The sequence below is a fragment of the Delphinapterus leucas genome, chromosome 14, assembly GCF_059928025.1.
Source record: "Delphinapterus leucas isolate spDelLeu-1000000601 "Yukka" chromosome 14, BTC_Dleu_Yukka2, whole genome shotgun sequence".
Taxonomy (NCBI): Eukaryota; Metazoa; Chordata; class Mammalia; order Artiodactyla; family Monodontidae; genus Delphinapterus; species Delphinapterus leucas.
In genome coordinates this window covers 6,960,123-6,981,679 of record NC_143142.1, presented here as the reverse complement: position 1 = coordinate 6,981,679, position 21,557 = coordinate 6,960,123, and the positions used below count along the sequence as shown (strand labels likewise).

The 21,557-nt window shown below is 52.2% G+C and overlaps 1 protein-coding gene across 3 annotated transcripts in view; it reads right to left on the bottom strand.

Annotated features, from left to right (window-relative positions):
• Positions 1-21,557, bottom strand: part of ABCB9 (ATP binding cassette subfamily B member 9) — a 45,214-nt gene that overhangs the window by 17,000 nt on the left and 6,657 nt on the right. For 2 of the 3 annotated variants that reach the window (XR_016387468.1, XM_089894432.1), the window contains exons 3-6: positions 7,465-21,522; positions 3,228-3,342; positions 2,518-2,648; positions 1,374-1,579 (exon numbers count right to left, since the gene is read on the bottom strand). Coding sequence is in view for 1 of the 3 variants with exons in the window: in XM_089894432.1 (XP_089750558.1) it covers positions 1,374-1,579; positions 2,518-2,648; positions 3,228-3,342; positions 7,465-8,065 (1,053 nt within the window). In the remaining 2 variants the exon portion in view is untranslated. The remainder of the gene's footprint in view (positions 1-1,373; positions 1,580-2,517; positions 2,649-3,227; positions 3,343-7,464; positions 21,523-21,557) is intronic. The other variant, XR_016387467.1, reaches the window with a different exon arrangement.

Here is a 21,557-nt window from a genome sequence, read left to right as displayed (position 1 = left end):
AGAAGCCAGCCTGTGCCTTGCGTCATGTCTGGCTGCGGGCGATGTGTGTGGCTTGTGGCGATGACTGTATCCTACACATTCGGGTACAGGTACGAGACCTAAACAGGGCTTCCTTGAGGTCCTGCCCGGTTGAACTTAAAGGTGGGGCCTGAGGTGTGTGCAGAGGCGGGGCTGGTGCAGGGAGCTCCAGGGTTTCCTGCCCCCTCTCAGGGGCGGGCAGGAAGGCAGGAAGGGTGGTGTGGAAGGGAAACGGCTCCAACTCCAACTCATATATTTACTTTTTCTACTCAGGGAGGAAAACAGTGAGGCCGGTGACCCAGAACTGCTGGGGAGAGGGCCCTCCTGGGTCGTGGGCTCTGCCACAGGTGACACATTGGATTGTGGGGAACGGATCCATCTGGGAGCTGGCCTCAGGTCATGGGCGCCAAGGGTTCCGACCAAACGGGGGACCCTGAGCTGATCACGTGTCCCAGCCCCTGCTCACGAGTGTCCCTGCCCCCGCAGGCCTGGAGCACTGAGGAGGGGCCGCCTACACTGTCTGAACCCAGCCTGGCTCCGTTAGGGCTCAGCGGCACCCACCATTGCAGGAAGCAGCAGGAAGGTGAGGCAGGGGCCTAGCTTACAGGCTGACCTTCTGACAGAGGCAGTGCCAAGAGGCGGCCTGAGGGGACTTCTGCCTGCCCATCACTGCATCGTGGGCGAGGGCCTCGCTCCCGGGGGCCTGAGCCCTCCCCCCCGACATAAACGTATAGAAAGAGAGCAAACTTTGCACTCAGAGTGAAAACCAAACTTGCCGCAAAGGCCGACACCATCTGGCCCCCGTCACCTCCCTGCTCTCCCCTCACTCCTGGCTCTGGCCTCACCGGCCTCTCTGAGGCTCCGCAAACATGCCAGGCACATTCCCACCCCAGGGCCTTTGCACTGGCTGTGCCCTCTGCTTGGAATGTGTTTCCCCGAGCCGTCCACCTCTTTACTCAAATGCCACCTTCTCAGAAAGATCTATTTAAAACTGGCAACCAGCCCCAATGCTCCCAATCTCTCTCTTCATTTTTCTCCTTCGCAGTTATGATCTTTTACTGTATTATATATTTTCATTATTAGCGTCGTTGTTATTTATTGTCTGTTTCTCTTATTAGAATATAAGCCTCCTGAAGGCAGGGGCCCTGTCTGTTTCATTGATATAAACCAGTGCCTGGGACACGGTAGGTGCTCAATAAATATTTATTGAATGAGTGAAATGAACCAGTGAATGAACGCAAATGCAGCCTTACGATGAGTCCTTCACTAGCCCCTGGTGGCCCCCTGAACCTGCCTAAGGGGTCACTCAGGAGCTGCCAGGACTCAGACCGCAGCGGGGCCCAGGCGGGGCCTACCTTGTAGTACTTGCCGTAGATGTCAGACACCATCATGATGATGGGGAAGCCCATGAAGGTGACCAAGGAGAGCTGCCAGGAGAGGCTGAACATGAAGACCACCACGCCCGTGACCTTGACCGCGTTCCGCAGGAAGATGTTGATATTCTGGGAGACCAGGTCGCTGACCATGGTGGTGTCCGAGGTGAGGCGGGAGATGAGGTCCCCTGGAACACAGGCAGCTCAGCTCCCGCTGTGGCAATGGGGTCACTGTGGGCAGCGGCAGGGGACCCTTGGGGAGCTCAGACCTTCCCCACCTTCTGGGTGGGGTGGGGAGGGAAGGAGAGCGGATGCCCCTTGAGGGCTGCTCTGAGCCCAGACCTTGTCACCAGCATCTTGCTTCAGCGTCACACCTCCCAGAGCACAGAGGAGGCAGCTGAGGCTCAGGAAAGGGAAGAGGCTTGCTCAGCACCACACAGCGTGGCCGTGACTGAGCCAGAGCTGAGCCCACGTCTCCTCCCTGTCACTGGCAGAGGGGCCACTCCCCTCTTCCCTCACAGAAATAACAATCTGGGCTGTGGAGGAGAGAGGAACAGAAAGCCCTTTACTGACTGCTGGATACTGGGCTAAGGGTTCCACAGCAATCCCACAGGGCAGCTACCGTTATTGTTCCCATCTTACAGAGGAGAAAACAGAGGCTCAGAGAGGTGAAGTTAGTGACAGAGTTTGCACCCAGGCTGGTCTGCCTCAGAGATCTGGGGCAGATGCTGTAATGTCTTCCCTGCTCTGCCCTGCATGTCTGCCCTGCTCACTCCCATAGGAGCTGGGCCTCTCAGGCCACAGGCCTGGGTAGACCCTGCCCTTGCGCTTCCCACAAGCCAGTGGGAGGCGAGGCCTGGTCGCTGCAGGGACAGCGGGTGGCCTAGCGAGGGTCCTATAGTGGCCGCAGTTCACACCAAAACCTCAGCCGGCAGGCCAGCTCCCCAGGGCTCAGGCAGGGCCGGAGGCCCAAGCCAGCCTCCCGGGGTGTCCCCATCCTGAACTGGATGGCAGGAAAAGCCATCAGGACTGAGACCATGGACGTGCCCACTTAAATCCTCAATGCAAGGCAAGCCCACCTGGCCGGGCCCAGCCCCAGGTCCCCCAAGGCCCCAGGAGGACCAACCTGTGCGATTCTCGTCAAAGAAGCTCGTCTCCTGAGATACCAGCGAGCGGAAGAGACGGTTCCGAAGGCGAATGTTCAGTCTGGCAAATATGAGGGTAAAAATGCCGCCCCGAACACCTGCGGCAAATGAGCTAATTGCAGATAAGAGATGTTACATATAGCACGACGTCCTTCCGACAACCAACCGCCACCCCCCGCCACCCCCCCGCTGGCAGGCGTGGGCCCCTCGCAGGGCAGAGACCGGGTGGCACCCCGCCCTCGAGCCCACTCTCCGGAGCTGGCACCTCCACGGGGTTTCCCTGTTCCCAACAGGAGCTCCCAAGGTGAGGGCACAGAGGGGACTGCGTTTACTGTGGGTGAAGGGCCCAGCTCCACCAGCCAGACCCCTCTCCCTTCCAGAGGAGCACAGACAAGGCTGGTCCTTGTTTCCCACTTGGAAAACCGCGGGGGGTGGGAGGGTGCTGGTGAAAGGGGAACCCCGAGGACTGAAGCCATCTGTAGGGACAAAAGGGTGTTGCTCTAGGGTGTGGCTCAACCAAAGGGACAGAACTAAGCCAGTTGGGTTGTTAGTTACCACGGGGACCAGCTGAGGCACAGGCTCCCCGGGGGCATTTCCTGGGCCTCCCTGGCCCCTTTTCCTCTGGGGAGCTGGCCCTGCCCTCCTTCCCCGCGGCAGGCCTGGGCGGGTGGGGGAGGGCAGGGGCCGCTACCTGCCGATGGCCAGCACACACATGACGGTGACGGCCGTGCTGAACTGCTCCATGCTCTTCTGAATGACGATGCCATCAATGGCCCGGCCCGTGTAGTAGGGGAGGAAGGTCTCTCCTGCGGAGACAGGGCGGGCTCAGGGGGCATCGGCACCCAGGGGAGCCTCTGTCCTTCCTCCTGAGCCTCTGGAAGCCCCCAAACCACCCACAGTGCTGACTCCACCGTGGGGTTTTCTCTCTCGGCAAACTCCTGCTTCTCAGCGGGGCAGGGGGCAGGGGGCAGGGGGCAGGGAAGGGGTCCCACACTGCTTAATGCCCTCTCTTTTCAGAGAACAGGAACACGGGAAATGTGAGTTACTTAATCTATACAGACTGCGTCGTGCTATCGTGAATAATGGCGACCAGGCATCGAGCACACAGAGACAAGGGGCTCCCGTGTGACAGTTCACCCCCTCTGCACGTGGACCCTGAAGTCGGCTCTGTTATCACCCATTTTACAGATGAGGAAAGTGGAGCTGAAAAGATGAGCTGACGATTGCTCATCCACACAGCTGGTGGCTGACAGACGCCAAAGTTCACTTCCTTCTTCTCTTTGGCCGAGGGTTCAGAGTCCAAATTCTAGACCCTCAGAGTATGTTGATATTCTGGTTCTGAACAATGCTGTAAATTGCCACCCCGCCCCTCTTGATGGGGCACTTTACAGTTTGTCAGATAATTTCTTACCCATATGTCCTGCTATATCTTCACAACAATCCTGGGTGGACGTGGGGAGGGGGGCACTGGGCAGGGATGTCACCCCATTTCACATGGGAGTGGGAGACTCAGAGAGGCTGAGTAATTCGCCCAAGGCCCCACAGCAATTAAGAGGAAGGGCCAGGACTCAAACCCAAATGAGCTTCCTATCTGGGGGCTCGTTCCTTGTGCCTTCCCTCCCAATAACCCAGAGTAAGTGCCCGCTCCCATCTTATGGAAATGATGGACACGGAAAAGAAGGTGGTTAGACCAGGCTGTGTCCCGTTTTCGCTGCAGCTCTTTCAGCAGCCATAGCCTGGCTCAGGGCTGGGCACACAGGAGTCACTCAATAAAGGTCAATGAATGAACCCTGGGCAGGTAGGGCAGGCCCTTCCCTGGTCAGCTCTGCAGGACTGGCTCAACCAGGACAGTGAGACCTTCTGTAGCGCTCTGGCGCCCTCTGCTGGTTTCAGCACAGGGACAACAGGGCGGCAGCCGAGAGGGCCTCTGTCTCCCCTGTGTCCTTGGCCAGATGGGGTCTCCAGGCACCCCTGTGAAGTTCTACCTCAGCTGAATCTCTGCCTCAGTTTACCTACAGGGAAGTAAAGGGCATCAGCGAGCTCTAGCAGCATTATGATTCCAGCAAGCACCAGTGATGATATTAATCACCATGGATGTTTATGGAGCCCTTGCTGGGTAGGTGCTGTGCTATGCAGGTATGCAAACTCTTTTGTCCAACCTGCCCAAGAACCAGGTGAAACTCTCTAGTCCATCAGCAAATCCTGTGGCTCCACCTTCAAAATATTTCCAGAATTTTCTGCCTCTACTGCCCCACCCAGGTTTGTCAACCTCCTTTGGACTATCTCAGCAAACCCCTGGCTCCCCCTGCTGCCACCTTTATCCCCATCAGCCTGTTCTCCACTCAGCCGACAGCAGGAGCCTGTGAAACCCAAGGCAGGACATCTCATCCAGCATCAAAGTCAAAGGCCTTACAGTGGCTGACGGCACCCTGCACGACTGGGCCCTGCTACTGAGCTGCCTCACCTTCTTTCCCCCGACTCCCTCTGCTCCAGCTGCGCTGGCCTCTCTGCTTTTCCTTTAACAATCAGGCACCTTCCTGCCTCAGGACATTTGCACAGGCTGTTCCCTTTGCCTGGAGCACTGTTACCCCAGATAGCTGCTCCCTCATCTCTTTCAAGTCTCAAATGCTTCCCAATAACCCCATAGGTGGTCTATTATCATTCTTCCCATTTTACAGATGAGGAAACTGAGGCTCAGTCATTTGCCCAAGGTTATTGTAGTTAGGTTGCCATGAAATCCATATCTCAACGGGAGATACTCACAATGGGTGGTTTTTCTTTTAGATTATAAGGTTTCAGAAAAAGCTGAACCCTACTGGATGCTTGCTGATTGAAAAATAATTGTTAATAATCACAGTACCTAACTTTTATGAAGAAGTACCTAGTTTTGTCAGGCACTGTGCTTCACCTCATTTAATTTTCACAATAACCTGAAGAAGCCCTCATTGCAGTATGAGAAGCTGAAGCTTGGCCACGTTAAGTAAACTTGATTAAAATTACTGATGCAGTCGGGGGGCCTAATTTCAAGTTGAAGCCCATAACCTTGACATAATCCTGCAGGCTGGTGCAATCTGCTCGGCTGTATTTTAGGACATCTGTATTCCCTAAGCGCACACCAGCTGACAACAGCACCCTGGGAGGCAGGGGAAACGAGGCCGTGGGGGCAACATCTGCCCACACAGGCAGGACGGTCATTCATTCATTCATTCATTCACTCAGTAAGTCTGATTCTGTGCCAGGTATCAGGGGCCCTGGATGAGTCAGACCTGGCCCCTGTCCGCAAGGGGCTCAAAGCCTGGAAGGGGAGAAAGGAGAGTGGACATGTGATTTTCATGTCACTGATGCTGTAATTAAGGGCCACGGTCAGCAGAATCTGAGTAGGCATCTCAGGAGCAGACATTTGGGCCTTGAAGCATGAGTAGGAGAAACTGTCTGGTTAAATGGAAAGGGGTCATCCCAACACTCACGGCCACTAAAGTTTACTGGGAGCTTTCTATGTGCCACGAGCTGTCCGAGGCGTCTTGCTCAGATTAACTCACTGAACCTCACAACCCCGCAACTGCTGACGCCCATTTTACAGATGAGGAGATGAGACTTAGAGAGGTTAAGTAACTTGCCTAAAATCACACAGCGGTTAAGGGGCCGGGACTGAGAGGATGGAGGATGGATGGTACAAGGAAATGGGCTCTGGGGTTCGCCTGTCCTCTTTGAGATCACTCTGGCTTTGTGGCTACTCCCAGACTCTGTCCCTGGGAGTTAAACATGTAACGACTCATAGCAGCTAACATTCCTGTACTCATCATGCCGTACCAAGCTCTGTACCTGTCCTTCTCCTCTCTGTCTGTTTTTTTTTTTTTTTTTGTGGTACGCGGGCCTCTCACTACTGTGGCCTCTCCCGTTGCGGAGCACAGGCTCCGGACGTGCAGGCCCAGCGGCCATGGCTCACGGGCCCAGCCGCTCCGTGGCATGTGGGATCTTCCCGGACCGGGGCACAAACCCGTGTCCCCTGCATCGGCAGGCGGACTCTCAACCACTGCGCCACCAGGGAAGCTCCTCCTCTCTGTCTTTTTATTCAAACTTTACAATACCTTGGGATAAGGATGCTCCCAATCCCCATTTCACAGAAGGAGGAAATGAGTCTCTGAAAGGTTTGAGCACTTGCCCACGAACCCCCAGAACCCGTGGAGTTTCCACCCCGTGATGTCCCTTCCCACCCACGTTGCTGGAGTGTTGCTTTAAAACTGTTTGGACCAGATCCACAGTAACAGATACAATTTACATCACCAACCAGGACACACACACAGGTGCACACAGGTAAAATAAAAGTTTCACAAAACAATACTTAATCTTACCACAGACTACATACCCTGATGGTTCTATTCTATTCTGCTTCATTACAAAAAATGCTTTGAACCTATAAATGCCATTTCTAGGAACTTATCCTACAGATATATGCACATTTATATGAAACATGTATGAACAAGAGAAAAAGACTCAAAACAACCCAAGAGTCCAACAACGGGAGACCGACTAAATAATCTATGGTACAGCCACACAGTGCAGTATTACACAGCCAAATAAAAGAATGAGATACCGATTGGAAAAATTCCGGGATATATTGTTAAGTGAGAAAAGCAAGACACAGAATGGAGTGTAAGAGGTGGGGAGAGGGACGTGTACTTATTTGCTTGTAGCCGCATAAGGAAACGCTGGAAGCATATACAAGAAAGGAATAAAAGTGGTTTCCTGCCCACTTGGAAGCTTCCGGAACCTTTTTCTGTAGGTAGCCCTGGGCACCGGGATCAGGGTAGTCAGGAGTAGAATTAGGAGTGAAACTCTCAGTGTTTACCTTTGCGTATCAATTTGATATCTGAACCACGTAAATAAGATGTTAAAATGTGAGAGGAAAGAAGAGAGCCCTCACTTACCCAGTGCTGCCATGATGAGGAAGAAGGAGGCGGCCACGAGGAAGGCGATGTCGGGCTTGGTGTAGGACAGCAGCTTCTGCAGCGTGGCCCCGGAGGCCTGCTCAGGCGCGGGCCGGTCCTCCCCAGGGGGGCCCTCGGCCTCGGCCCCTGCCCCCCGCTCGAGGGCCTTGGCGTCCGGCTGCACTGTGGACAGCAGCCACCAGAGCAGGAAGGACGCAGCAAGTGAGATGTAGGTCCACACAAAGAGGGCCCAGAACCACGGGTCCCGGACTGGCTTGCGTACCTCGGAGAAGAGCAGCAGCTTCACCATGGTGTAGATGCCCGCGAAGAGGCACACAAGGGCGATGACCGTCCATGAGGCCCGCAGCCGCCGGGGCCCCAGGGCGCTGTTCTTGGCCACGCCGATGGTGGCCCCCAGCAGCAGGCAGCTGCGGTACAGGCAGGCCGCCCAGAGGTCCAGCACCGAGTCAAAGATGTTGAAGTGCCGGATGTCCTCCAGGAGGCTGCGGTCCAGGTGGCTGAGGACATAGATGGCCGTGGTCATGCCGACATCCAAGCTCATGAAGGCCAGGGTCACCACCACTGCCTTCCACAGCTGCATCCTGCTGGCGGGTGGTGGGCAGGCACCGAGGGGCAGGCTCTAGCTCATGGGGGCAAGGCCATTGTCTGTGGGGTGAGGCCAGACCTGTAGGAGCAACAGGGCAAGGGGTTCAGGTGTGCTACTTGCTGGCTGTGTGACCTTGGGCAAGTCACCTGACGTCTCTGAGCCTCAGATTCCTCATCTGTAAAATGGCAGTGACAAGAATACTGATTTCACAGAGGTATTGTGACGGCTCCACTCATTCAAGGAATATTTATTGAGCACCCTCTGTGGGCCAGACTCTGTTCTTTGCACTGGGGATTTAACAGTGAACAAAAATAACAATGACCCCTGCTCTTGTGGGAGAGACAGATAATAAACATAATAACTAAATGATACAGTATGTTAAGAGATAGGGCTGGGGTGTGAGGAATGAGGGGCCATGAGGGGCGGTGAGGGCAATTTTAAATAGTGGGCCAGGGCCTCCCTGGTGGCGCAGTGGTTAAGAATCTGCCTGCCAATGCAGGGGACATGAGTTTGAGCCCTGGTCTGGGAAGATCCCACATGCTGCGGAGCAACTAAGCCCATGTGCCACAACTACTGAGCCTAGAGTGCTCTAGAGCCTGCGAGCCACAACTACTGAGCCCGCGTGCCTAGAGCCCGTGCTCTGCAACAAGAGAAGCCACCGCAATGAGAAGCCCGCGCACTGCAACGAAGAGTAGCCCCAGCTCACCGCAACTGGAGACAGCCCGCGCGCAGCAACGAAGACCCAACACAGACAAAAACAAACAAACAAACAAATAAATAAACAAATAGGGGGCCAGGGAAGACCTCGCTGTGAAGGTAAACCTTCAGTAAGGCTGAAAGAGGTGAGGGAGTCTGCCACGTGGAGATCTGGGGGAAAAGCATTTTGGACAGGTGGAACAGACAACGCCAGAGCCTGAGGTAGGAACGTGTGGCTTGAGGGAGGCAAAGAGGCCCCATGAGGTCAGAGAGGTGAGGGTGCAGGGATGTGCAGGGCTCTGCAGATGAAACTGAAATCAGCAAAGGATATAATGAAGACTCATTGCCTTATGACTACTACCGCTACTACTACTACCATCATTAATTTCTCTGAACCTGTTTCTTCTTTTGTAAAATGTTAGCAGGAGGTTTAATATGTGAACATCAGGTCTGGGCACAGTGCCGAGCCCGTAATAATTGCTACTGATTGTTACCACATATAGTGCATGTTTAATAAACGTTTGTCCACTTCCCTCCTCCCCACATCAGGCCTTCAGTCTCCCGAAATAAACCTGAACCCTCTTAGACCGAGAAGGGGTGTCTGCAGGCCTGTGAGCAACCCAGAGACTTTTGTATCTGCCTGGAAGTTTCCAGAATCTTCTCCTCCAGCCCAGGTTGCCCCTCGCCCTCAGCCCTAGCCCGTTGTGGTTTTCTGGAGTGCGATGTCTGCTTTGCCTAAGGTATGTCCCACGCTGGGTCCTTCAGGCCTGGACCAGGGCCTGGGAGACGCCAGGAGCTGCAGAGACACGGAGGGAGGTGGGCCTGGGGGCCTGAGTTTGGGAGTGGGGCTTGTCCAGGGCAGGACTGGGACCAGACTGGGTGCGCCCCTGAGTGCCACCTCATGACTTGGGTTCGTCCCTTTCTCCCCTGGGGTCTTTGTTGTCCCATCTGCAAAATGGGCAAAGCTCTGGAGTCCCCAGCGGAGGGGAGAGGTGCAGAGCAACAGGAGGGGTGACTGTGAGTAATGACTGGGAATGGGGGCCAGACTGAGAGACCCTCTCCCCCCACAGCTCCAGTGCTCAGACCAATGTCAGAAACCCCACACAACCCCATGAGGCTGCTGCTTCCACATTCCCATTTACAGCTGGAGAAACTGAGGCACACAGAGGCAAAAGCACATGGCCCATATCACTCAGCCAACAAAGGCCCAAGCCAGGACTCGAGCCAGTGTGTGAAGGGTCCCAGCACCTGGCTCGCAATCTCGGTACCACATGCCTGACACACAGCAGGTGCCCAATTACTACAAGCAAACAGTTACGCAGCACGGCCCTTCCTAGCAGCCCCGCCCTTTATGTGGGTCACGTGCTTTGTATGTGTCTGCTTATTTAATCCTCACAGCAACTTCACGAGATTTACACTATTATCATCCCCATTTAGCTGATGGAGAAACTGAGGCCCAGAGAAGCTAATAACTTGCCAAAGATCACACAGCTGGTGAGCAGCAGGGCCGAGATTTGAACGCAGAGCTGTCTGGTTCCAAAAGCTGGGCTCTAAACTGCTAAGCTAAAGTGCTTGTCAATATAGCAAGTCCTTACTCACGGCAGCCAAGACATGGAAGCAACCTAAATGTCCATCGACAGATGAATGGGTAAAGAAGATGTGGTACATATCCACAATGGAATACTACTCAGCCATAAAAAAGAATGAAATAATGCCCTTTGCAGCAACGTGGATGGACCTAGAGATTATCATACTAAGTGAAGTGAGTCAGAAAGAGAAAGACAAATACCATATGATGTCACTTATATGTGGAATCTAAAATATGACACAAATATTTATGAAACAGAAACAGACTCACAGACATAGAAAAAAGACTTGTGGTTACCAAAGGGTGGGGAAGGGATAAATTAGGAGTTTGGGACTAGCAGATACAAACTACTGCCTATAAAACAGATAAACAACAAGGTCCTACTGTATAGCACAGGGCACTATATTCAATATCCTGTAATAAACCATAATGGAAAAGAATATGAAAAAGAATATGTATATATATGGATACCTGAATCACTTTGCTGTACACCAGAAACTAACACATTCTAAATCAACTATACTTCAATTAAATATATATATATATATATACACACACACACACACACACATACGTACATATAGCAAGTGCTAACAGAGAGTATTCACTGAAGGAGAATAGTCTATACCAGAGGGGGCTCAGCTAAGAAGCAGAACTGATGACACACCGTGACAACAATGACAAGGACAGCAGCAATAGTAACAAGAGCTGACACTTATTGATGTTATTGTGCACCTGGCACTGTTCTGAGTAATTTACATGCATTCATCCTCACAAGAATCCTATGAGGTATGTTCTATTACCATCCCCATTTTCTGGTGAGAAAATTGAGGCACAGAGAGGTTAAGTAACCTGCCCCAGGTCACACAGCTAGGAAGTGGCACACCTGGGATGTGAACCAAGGCCTTCGAGTTCCAAAATCTGTGCTCTCAACTCCAAAGGCATAATTCTTCAAAACAGCATCTCAGGGGTAGGCAAGACCTTTAATGATGCTCAGGAGGGTCTGAGATGCAGAGGGGACCCAGGGGCGTGACGGTCCCCAAGCCTGGGCCCTGCTGTCACCACAGCACTTCTAGGAAGACTCAAGTATGTTCCAGAGAAGACAGTTGCTTTGTCAGCAGCTGCCTCTCCAAGGGAAGCCAGGGCTGACTGGGATCAAGGGCAGGGGAGGAGTGAAGGTGGGGACAGGGGAACAGACACCCCCTGCCCAGGCCCTTGTTCCACCCCCAGCCCTGGCTGGGCTGCCAGCGCAGGCTTCTATCTGCTGCAATGCAGAGGCCTCGAGGAGCCAGCAAGTGGGTGAGTGTGAGTCGGAGCCCAGGGAGGGATGCTCTTGGCCGGGTGCCTCACCAGGCCTCCTGGCCAAGCTACTGCCGGCTGCCTGGGCCCCATCAGCCACCTTGGCTGCAACTCACCTCTTGGTGGTACAAGGAGTCCCTTAGCTGCCGGGAAGGAGCTGAGATTCAGAAGTGGGACAGGAGGCAGATCTGCCAGAGAGCAGCCCAGGGGCTTGGCCAGCTCTCCCCATCCCGACTCCCAGTCACCGGGTCAGTCCCTTCCCGACACCCTCCGCTTCGGGTAATGTCATTTGACAACCACCCACATGGGAGCCCCAGCTGTTTATCTTCTTCGCTGGAATAAAAGAAAATTTTGCACTCCAGCATCACAGACTATTTGAACCACGTTTTACAGATGGGGAAACTAAGGCCCAGAGAGGGAGGGAGGGAGGCTTGTCTAAGGTCACCCCGTGAGCTGGGGACAGAACAGCAAGAGCACCGGGGTCCCCAGCTTCTAAGTGCTGAGTCCTTCTACTCCAGGCTCTGATGGAGCAGAATCCAACTTGGGTCAGGTTACAGCCCTCAGTGGGGACAGACTACTCTGTTATTTTTAAAGTTACTGAGCAGAAGAGTGAAGGGGACGAGACCACCAGCCAAGACTGGGAGGAGGGGAGGATGGGGGCCAGTGGGCTGGTTGGAGCCATGTCCCAGCACACCATCTACCTGACCTGGAGGACGCAACTGAGCTTGGCCAGGTGGAGCAGGAGGGCAAATCGTGGGCACATGGGTGACGTGTGTGCCCCAAGGGACAAGGACAAGGTGGTGGCCAGAGGTCAGAGCAGGCACTGCCCAGGGCCTGCTGTGCCCAGGAAGACAGGGTCAACTCGCCTTGACCCCAAGAGCTAAGGAATGGCACAGATTAGCAAGTGACCACATCCCCACTGCAGGTCCTGTCAAAGGCTTTTCTTCCCAGTAGAAGAAATGGTGGTTGGGGCATCTCCAGCTGTCAGGTGCACAAAAGGAAAGTCTGGAACGGCCAGGAGATAACAAATAGCAATTATTATCATAACCACAGCAGTTATAGTTTATGGGGTGTTACTAAGTGCCTGACAATGTGCTAAGTGCCTGTCACCTCCCGTCCCAGTTAATCCTCAGCACTACTCTGGGACGTTCTCTCGGTTATCATTCCCATTTTACAGATAGGGAAACAGAGGCTTGGGGAAGTCAAATGACCTGAAGAGAATAGGCAAAGGCAGAGCTGAAACCCCACACTTCACTCTCTGGGCCCAGGCTATTCAGGGCTCCCAAGAAAGGGTCCTGAAGGGCCTGGGGGGCCCACGCAGCTCAGCTCTCCCCCAACTTTGGGGGTGAACTTTTCACCCCAAAGCAGTCATCACCCAGCTGACTGGGGCTGGTTCTGTGGGACAGTGTCATTGTGGGGTCTCTGGATGCAGGGCCAGGACTCAGCTGAGTCCACGTTATTCCATCCTGACTCCCACCCTTGCTGAGCCCGCGCATCCCACACTGGCACCTGGGGAAGTTGTTTCAGATAACTCACCGCTCTAGGTGAGGCAAACTGGGGAGTCACTGTGGCCTTCCTGCCGTCCTCCTCTTGTCACCTGTCACCTGCCCACCTGAAGCAGGGGAATTGAGGGCAGCCTAACTCCAGGGCAGGGGGAGTCCTGTCAGACCAGCTTAAAGCTGTCTGAATTAACGTCATGTCTGGGGAGGGGGCACCCTGTTTTAACAAAGAACTAGAAATAAGGGAGAGGCCCTTGGGAAGCCTCAGGCCTAACTGCCGGGGTGGATGCAGAGAAGGGTCAGCCCATTGGCCAGCTGGGGGGACTGAGGGGAAGGGGTTTGCCAAGGTCGGCAGGTCCAGGCCTGCTCCCAGGTTTCTGACATAGCCAGCCTCTCAGGATCTGTGGGCAGGCAACGCTGTAGGGTGTGGGGAGCCCTCAGAAGAGGCGCCAGTCCGATCCTGGGGGGAGAACAGCCATCCCAGGATCCACGCCAAAAGGCACCCTCACCATTTTCCAAGAGGTGGCGGCACATGAACGGTTAAAAAAAAAAAAAAAGCAACATTCTCCCTGCGGCGTGGAAAGGATGCTGCAGGGATGGGGGGCTGGGACCTGCGGCTGCGGGTGCTAGGGTACCAGGAGGGGGGGGCCAGGAAGTCTCCCACCTTCAACTGAGATGTCTACTCCATCCCCGGGGCAGGGAGAGCCAAATGTCCCTCCAGCCTGTGCCCGGTCTGGCACTTCGACTTGAGAAAGACCCGGGTCGGGGGTCCCGGGCCCCGCACTCTTACCTGTCACCTTACCTGGCACCAGGTGAGCCGTGGGGAGGGGGCGCAGCGGGCTGGGGTCCTCAGGGGCGCGGGCTCCGCGCGGTTCATTGGGGACAGCGCCCGGCGCCCCGCTCGCTCCACCCCTCCCGCTGCTCCTCCGTGCCTCCCGCCCCCGGCTGCTGCGCAGCAGCAAGGTCGGAGCAGAGGGGGGCTGGCACACAGGCCAGCTGACGGGCAGGGCGGGGCCTCCTGGTGGACGGGGCCTTCGTGGGGGCGTGACCACAGCTAGCCACCGCCCACCTGCGACGAGCCCCGCCCTCATCCGCAGGACCAGGCCCTTCCGCTCGGTGCTCCACCCCTGGAGACCTCAGGCCCATTCTGAGCAGAAGGAAGTGGCCACAGCTGCTGGGGGCGCCTGCTCTTTAACCGTCCTTTTCCTCTGGAGGGCCTACCAGCCAGCCTCGGAGGATGGAGGTTAGGATCCTCGTTCCTTCCTTCATTCAACCAATATTTGTTGAAAGGCACCTGCTATGTGCCGTGCACCATTCTAAGCGTTTGCGATGCTACAGGGAACAAAACGAGATCCTTGCCCTTCTGGAGCTGACATTCTAGTGAGGGAGTCAGGCGATACACGTAATGAATAAGTAAATTATACCTGTTGGAAGGGAATACATTTCACGGAGAAAAACCGAGCCAGGGCGGTGGGGCTTGGGAGAGGGAGACAGCTGTATGCACTCAGCGATCGCTGGGTGCTGGGGGCTGGGTGCTGGGTGCTGGGTGTGAAAAAAGACGGAAAACTCCCATCCTTCGCGGGGTGGGGGAGATAGAAAACCAACAAGTAAATAACATAATTTCATGTGGTGCCAAGTATGATTTATTTCCTGTAAAGAAAATAAAACTGGGTGAGGCAATGGAAAGTGCCATGGGGTTTCTTTAGCTGGGAAGGGCTCCCTGAGAGAGGTGAAAGGTGAGAAGGAGGGAGCCATGGAGAGGTTTGGGGGGAGAGCATTCTACATGAAAGGAACTGCCAGTGGAAAGGCTCTGAGGTGGGAACTCACCTGGCATTTGAGGAGCAGAAAAGGGATCAGTTTGGACTGAACCAAGAGCTGAGGAGAGTAGGTGAAGCCCAGAGGGGCGGCAGGTGAGGCAAGATATACCCCCATCTCTCCAGCCTCCGGTCAGAGGCTAAAAATGCTCTCTGAATGTAAAACAGCCTCTGCTTCTCACATGGGACAGCCTCCTTCAAGGGGAATTTGGCAAAGTGCAGGATTGTAAATGTACTTTTTTTCCCTGACCCAGTAGGAACTGCTTCTATAGATAGACTTGTGGAGGGCGAAGATACTGGTTTGCAGGTAGTCACTGGAGTAGCAAAAGTCTGGAAACAACCTAAATACCCTTCCGTAGGGAACTGGCCAAATAATTACAGAGCATCGCTCAAAAAAATACCCTGTAGCGTGGGGGGAAAAAATCTATGTATCTATCCATACACAAATGTTACCTAAAGGTATGAAATTACCTCCAAAATCTATTGAGTAAAAACAAGGGGGAGAATCAAGCTGAAGTGTGATACTGTTTGTGCAAAAACAAAAGCAAATATTAATTGTATGTGAAGAAAAGCTCTTGGATGGATTATCCAAAAGCTAGAATGACTCAGGTCTGGGGCCAAATCCAGGCTCTGTCTTTTTTTTTTTTTTTTTTTTTGCGGTACGCGGGCCTCTCACTGTGGTGGCCTCTCCCGTTGCGGAGCACAGGCTCTGGACGCGCAGGCTCAGTGGCCGTGGCTCACGGGCCCAGCCGCTCCGCGGCATGTGGGATCTTCCCGGACCGGGGCACGAACCCGTATCCCCTGCATCGGCAGGCGGACTCTTAACCACTGCGCCACCAGGGAAGCCCCAAGCTCTGTCATTTTTGCTGTGTGAAAATAGCCAACACAGTATTGAAGGAGCAAAACAAATTTGGTGTACTGACACTACCCGACTTCAAGACGTATTATATAAAGCTGCAGTAATCAGGACAGTGTGGTGTTGACAAAAGAACAAATAGATCAATGGGACAGAATAGAGAGCCCAGAAATAGAACCATATAAATACAGGCAACTGATCTCCGACAAAGGAGTAAAGGCCATACAGTGGAGAAAAGACAAATGGTGCTTTGCAACAAATGGTGCTGAAACAACTGGACATACACGTGCAAAAAATACATATATATATTGACACAGACCTTACACCTTTCACAAAAGTTAACTCAAGATGGATCATAGACCTAAATGTAAAACACAAAACTATAAAACTCCTACAAGATAACCTAGGAGAAAATCTAGATTTTCTTGGGCATGGAGATGATTTTTTAGATGTAATACTAAAGGCATGATCCATGAAAGAAAGAATTGATAAGCTAGACTTCATTAAAGTTAAAAACTTCCACTCTGTGAAAGATATTGTCAAGGGAATGAGAAGATAAGCCACAGACTGGGAGAAAATATATCTGATAAACGACTGTTATCCAAAATATACAAAGAACTCTTAAAGCCCAACAATAAGAAAGCAAATAACCTGATTTAAAAAGAGGGAAAAGACCTGAACAGACACCTCACCAAATGAAATATACAGATGAAAAATAAACGTGAAAAGATGCTCAACGTAATTTGTCATTAGAAAATTGCAAATTAAAACAACAATAAGGTACTATTACATACCTAATAGAATGGCCAAAATCCAAAACACTGACAACACCAAATGCTGACGAAGATGTGGAGAAACAGGAACTCTCTTTCATTGCTGGTGGGAATGCAAAACAGCACAGTTACTTTGGAAGACAGTTTGGCGGCTTCTTATGAAACTAAACATACTTCTACCATACGATCCAGCAATCATGCTCCTTTGTATTTACCCAAACGAGTTGAAAACTTATGGCCACACAAAAACCTGCACATAGATGTCTATAGCAGCTTTATTCATAAATGCCAAAACTTGGAAGCAACCAAGATGTCCTTCAGTAGGTGAATGGATAAAATGGTAATTCAGACAATGGAATATTACTCAGTGCTAAGACTAAATGAATTACCAAGCCATAAAAAAGACATGGAAGAAACATAAATGCATATTACTAAGGGAGAGAAGCCAATCGGAAAAGGCTACACACTGTATGATTCCAACTATATCATATTCTGGAAAAGATAAAACTATGCAGACGGTAAAAGGATCAGTGGTTGCCAGGGGTTAAGGGAGGATGGGGGGATGAACAGGCAGAGAGTAGAGGATTTTCAGGGCAGTGAAACTATTCTGTATGATACCGTAATGGTAGATATATGGCCCTAAACATTGTCAAAAACCATAGAATATACAACTCCAAGAGTGAACCCTAATGTGAACTATGCACTTTGGGTGATAATGATGCATCAATGTGACACTCGATTGTAACAAATGTACCATCTGATGTGGGATGTTTGTAGTGGGGGAGGCTCTGTGTGGGAGGGGGGCAGGGAGCACGTGGTAAATCTCTGTACTTTCCTCTCCATTTTGCTATGAACCTAAAACTGTTCTAAAGAATAAAGTCTATTAAAAAATTGGTTAAATGGCCAATTTTATGTTATGTATGTTTTAACCACAATAAAAATTGTTCATAGCAGCTTCATTCATGACATCACCAAACCGGAAACAATGCAAATGTCCATCAACTGTAGAATGACTCAGTGAATGGTGGCGTGGTCACCAGGTGGAATACTATGCAGCCATGAAAAGGGACGAGCCACTGCTATACATAGTGACACAGATGAATCTTAAAAACATAACACTGGGCTTCCCTGATGGCGCAGTGGTTAAGAATCCGCCTGCCAGTGCACGGGACATGGGTTCGAGCCCTGGTCCGGGAAGATCCCACATGCCGCAGAGCCCGCGTGCCACAACTATTGAAGCCTGCGCACGTAGAGCCCGTGCTCCACAACAAGAGAAGCCACCGCAATGAGAAGCCTGCGCACCTCAATGAAGAGTGGCCCCCACTCGCCGCAACTAGAGAAAGCCCACGTGCAGCAACGAAGACCCAACACAGCCAATAAATAAATAAATTAATTAATTTAAAAAAAGAGAACATAATGCTGGGGGTTGGGGAGGATAAATTAGGAGTTTGGGATTAGCAGATACAAACTACTATATATAAAAGAGATAAACAAGGGAACTAGATTCAATATCCTGTAATAAACCATAAAGGAAAAAAGTATGAAAAAGCATACATACAAATGAAAAAGAATGTATATTATATATGTACGTATAACTGAACACCAAAAGCTGACACATTGTAAATCAACTATACTTCAATTAAAAAAAAAAAGAACATAATGCTGAGTGAAAGAAGTGGTATACAAAATAATACATGATTTTATTTTTTTATTATTTTTTTCATATGATTTTATTTGTATCAAATTCAAGAACAGGCAAGACTGATCTTTGCTCTTAGAAGTCAGAATAGTGTCTACCCTCAGCAGGTGGCTAGTGACTGATGGGGAGGGACACGGATGGGGGCTTCTGCAGGGCTGGGATGTTCTGTTTTGGGATCTGGGTGCTGTCTAGTTTGTGAAAATTCACCAAACTGTACACTTATGATTTGTGCCCATTCGTGCATGTGTGCTGTCAATTCAAAAGAATATGTATAGACACATGTATACATATATATACACGTACATACCATACATATATACATATACATACACGTACACACACACACACACACACACATCACTCTGGAATCCAAAGGATGGGTGTTCTAATTCTGGTTCTGCACTCACAAGGTTTATGGCCCTAGACAGGCCCCTGTACTTCACTGAGCCTCTGTTTCCTCATCCGCAAAATAGGGATAATAATACCTCACAAGGTCAACAAAAGGACGTCAGTGCTGGCAACGAGCATACTGATTCGGTGCTTACTACTAATATTCTGGCTGCTGTTCCCTTTGGTGACCAAGCCCAGGCTGGGGCAGGGTGGGGCTGGGACTCTGTTTCCAAGGAAGAAATGGGGCATGGGGAGGGCCAGTCTAAACTGAGGAGCAGGAAATGGTTATCTTGCAAAAACTACTGTAAAAGGAGAACACTAGCCAGGGAGCCGGGGTGTGCACGTGTGTGTGTTGCGGGGGAAGCTGCTGGGGTCCAGCCTGCGTGGTGGCTGCCTGGGGAGCTGGTCTCCCCTGAGCCTCCTGGGGAAGGAAGGCCCTTAGGAGTGGGATGAACGCAGAGCTGGGGAAATGGATCCTTTCCTGGAGAGCAGGGCCCTTCACTATCGCTGGGCAATCAAGATGGCTGTAAAACTTTAATCACCTTCTCAGGCCACACAGCTCTGGGCTGGGGAGCTGGGTCCTTGAGGGGGGAAGCAGGTCCTCAACCGTCATTCTCCTCCCTGGGGAAGCCTGGTAGCTTCAGGAGGCTTGGGCTAGGCCCCAGGATCTCCGCGGCCCAGTGACCTGGATTTCACACCTGAGGAGGGGAGGGGGCACTGAGAGACCTGGCTGCACCTTTAGGAACAACCCAGCAGAGTCAGACTTGGGTTCCATTCCAGACTCCACCATGTATGAGCTGTGTGACCTTGGTGGGTCATTCAAGCCATCTGAACCTTGTTTTCCACATCTGTAAAATGGGGATAGTTCCTACCGCATAGGGTTTGTTGTGAGGACTAAACAGCTTCCCTTTGCAAACAGAGTAAAATCCAAAATGTTCCCAGTGGCCTACTAAGCCCAATGATTTGGTCTCAATACCACCTGGCCTCCTTCCCTATGACTTGCCCTCTTGTATGCTTTTCGCTGTTCTCCAAGCATGCCAAGCTCAGCCCACTGCAGGGCCTTTGCCCCTTCAGTCTCCCTGTCTAGAACCCTTTCCTGCAGATCTTGCTGCAGGAGTTAGAGCTCAGCTGAAATGTCACTCTTCAGGAGGCCTTCCCTGGCCACCGTGTCCGAAGCAGCTGCCTCCAGGCACTCACCGTCTCATCAGCCTAGTGCCTTCCCAGCACTTACAACTGAACGAGGATAACCTGATCTTGTACTGGTCTCCTTGCTTGTTCCTGTCTCCCCCACTCGACTGAAAGCTTCAGAAGGCAGGGATCTTGTCCGTCACTCAAAACACACTTGCACACACTCACATGCACTCCTTCCACACTCCCAGACAGGAGGGTCTCGCTGCCCCTGCCCAGCCAGTGTGAAAACCAATCAGGCTGTTGTGCAGGCTCTGTCCAGAGAGCAGGGGCCCTCTTCCGGCCCCTCAAGGTGCTGGAGGGGAGACTTCGCTGGCTCAAGCCTTGGTCCCCAGAATGTGCTGATGGAGACAGCTGGGAGGACGGCCTGGCACTGCACTACAGGGCCTGGAGGTTTCCCATCTTCCTTCTGGGGTCCTGGGGCTTCAGCAGGAGCAAGGGGTGGGCCACGGAGCCCTGAAGAAGACAGGAACAGGGGCTGTGTTGCCTGTGTGTTTGTGTGTGACTGTGTGTGGGATGTGAGTGTGGGTGAGTACTTTTGTGAGGGTGTGCATGTGTGTGAGATATTGGGTGTACGAATAGGAGTGTGCGACTGTGACCGTATGTGGAATGTTGTGTGTGTTCAAGCGAGGGTGTGTGTTGATGGTATGTGTGAGGGTGTAAGCACATGTGTAATTGTGTGTGAATGTGTTAGCATGTGTGAGCATGTAAGGCTGTGTTTGAGTGTGTGTGTGACTGTGGATGTGAGTGTGTAAGCATGAACCTGTGTCTACACATGGGGAAAGGAAAGCAGAGTTATCAAGAAAATGCCAACAAGGGAATTCCCTGGCGGTCCAGTGGTTAGGTCTCGGTGCTTCCACTGCAGGGGGCATGGGCTTGATCCCTGGTTGGGGAACAAAGATCCTGCAAGCCACACGGTGCGACCAAAAAATATATATATATATATATATTTATATATAAAGAAGAAAGAAAGAGACAGAGAGAGGAAGGAAGGGAGGGAGGGAGGGAGGGAGGAAGGAAGGAAGGAAATGCCAACAAGCCCAAAGAGAAAAGTCAACATCCCTCAAAATCCCACCACTCAGAGTATTCCTATTGTGGTGAACAGGGAACTCAGACAGCAGACTGTTGGGTTCAAACCCCATACGTGTCCCTTACTGGAGAGTGACAGGGGGCAAGTCACTGCACCTCTCTGGGCCTCAGGTTCCCCCGTCTGTAACACGGTGATATAACAGTACCTAGCTCAAAGGTTTGCTGTAAGGATGAAAGGAGATAAGGTGGGTGGTAGATGTGTTAGCTCAGGTCCAGTAGAGAGGAGCCTCGGTCAACAGCTGTCATCTGCAGTCACCTGTTGATCTAGGGTAAGGGCCAGAGTCTTAAAGCCCCAGAGTCTTCCTCCCCACCCCCATCCCTGTATCACGCTGAGCCATGGAGGTAACTCTAAGGCAGGGGACAGGGGACATTTCCAGGGGTCAAGACTTCCTCCCCAGCTGCACGCCTTAGTTCTGCCAGCTCAATAGGACTGACATCCAAGCTGCTTCTCGGGGCTTTGCAGAGCGGGGTCTTGGGGATGCATGGCGGACCATGACGGGGTTCCCAAGGTATGGCTTGCGTGTGCTGTGATGGGTCTCCCCGAGGATGGAGGGCACGCTCTGTAAGACAGAAACATACTCAGCTCACACTGCGG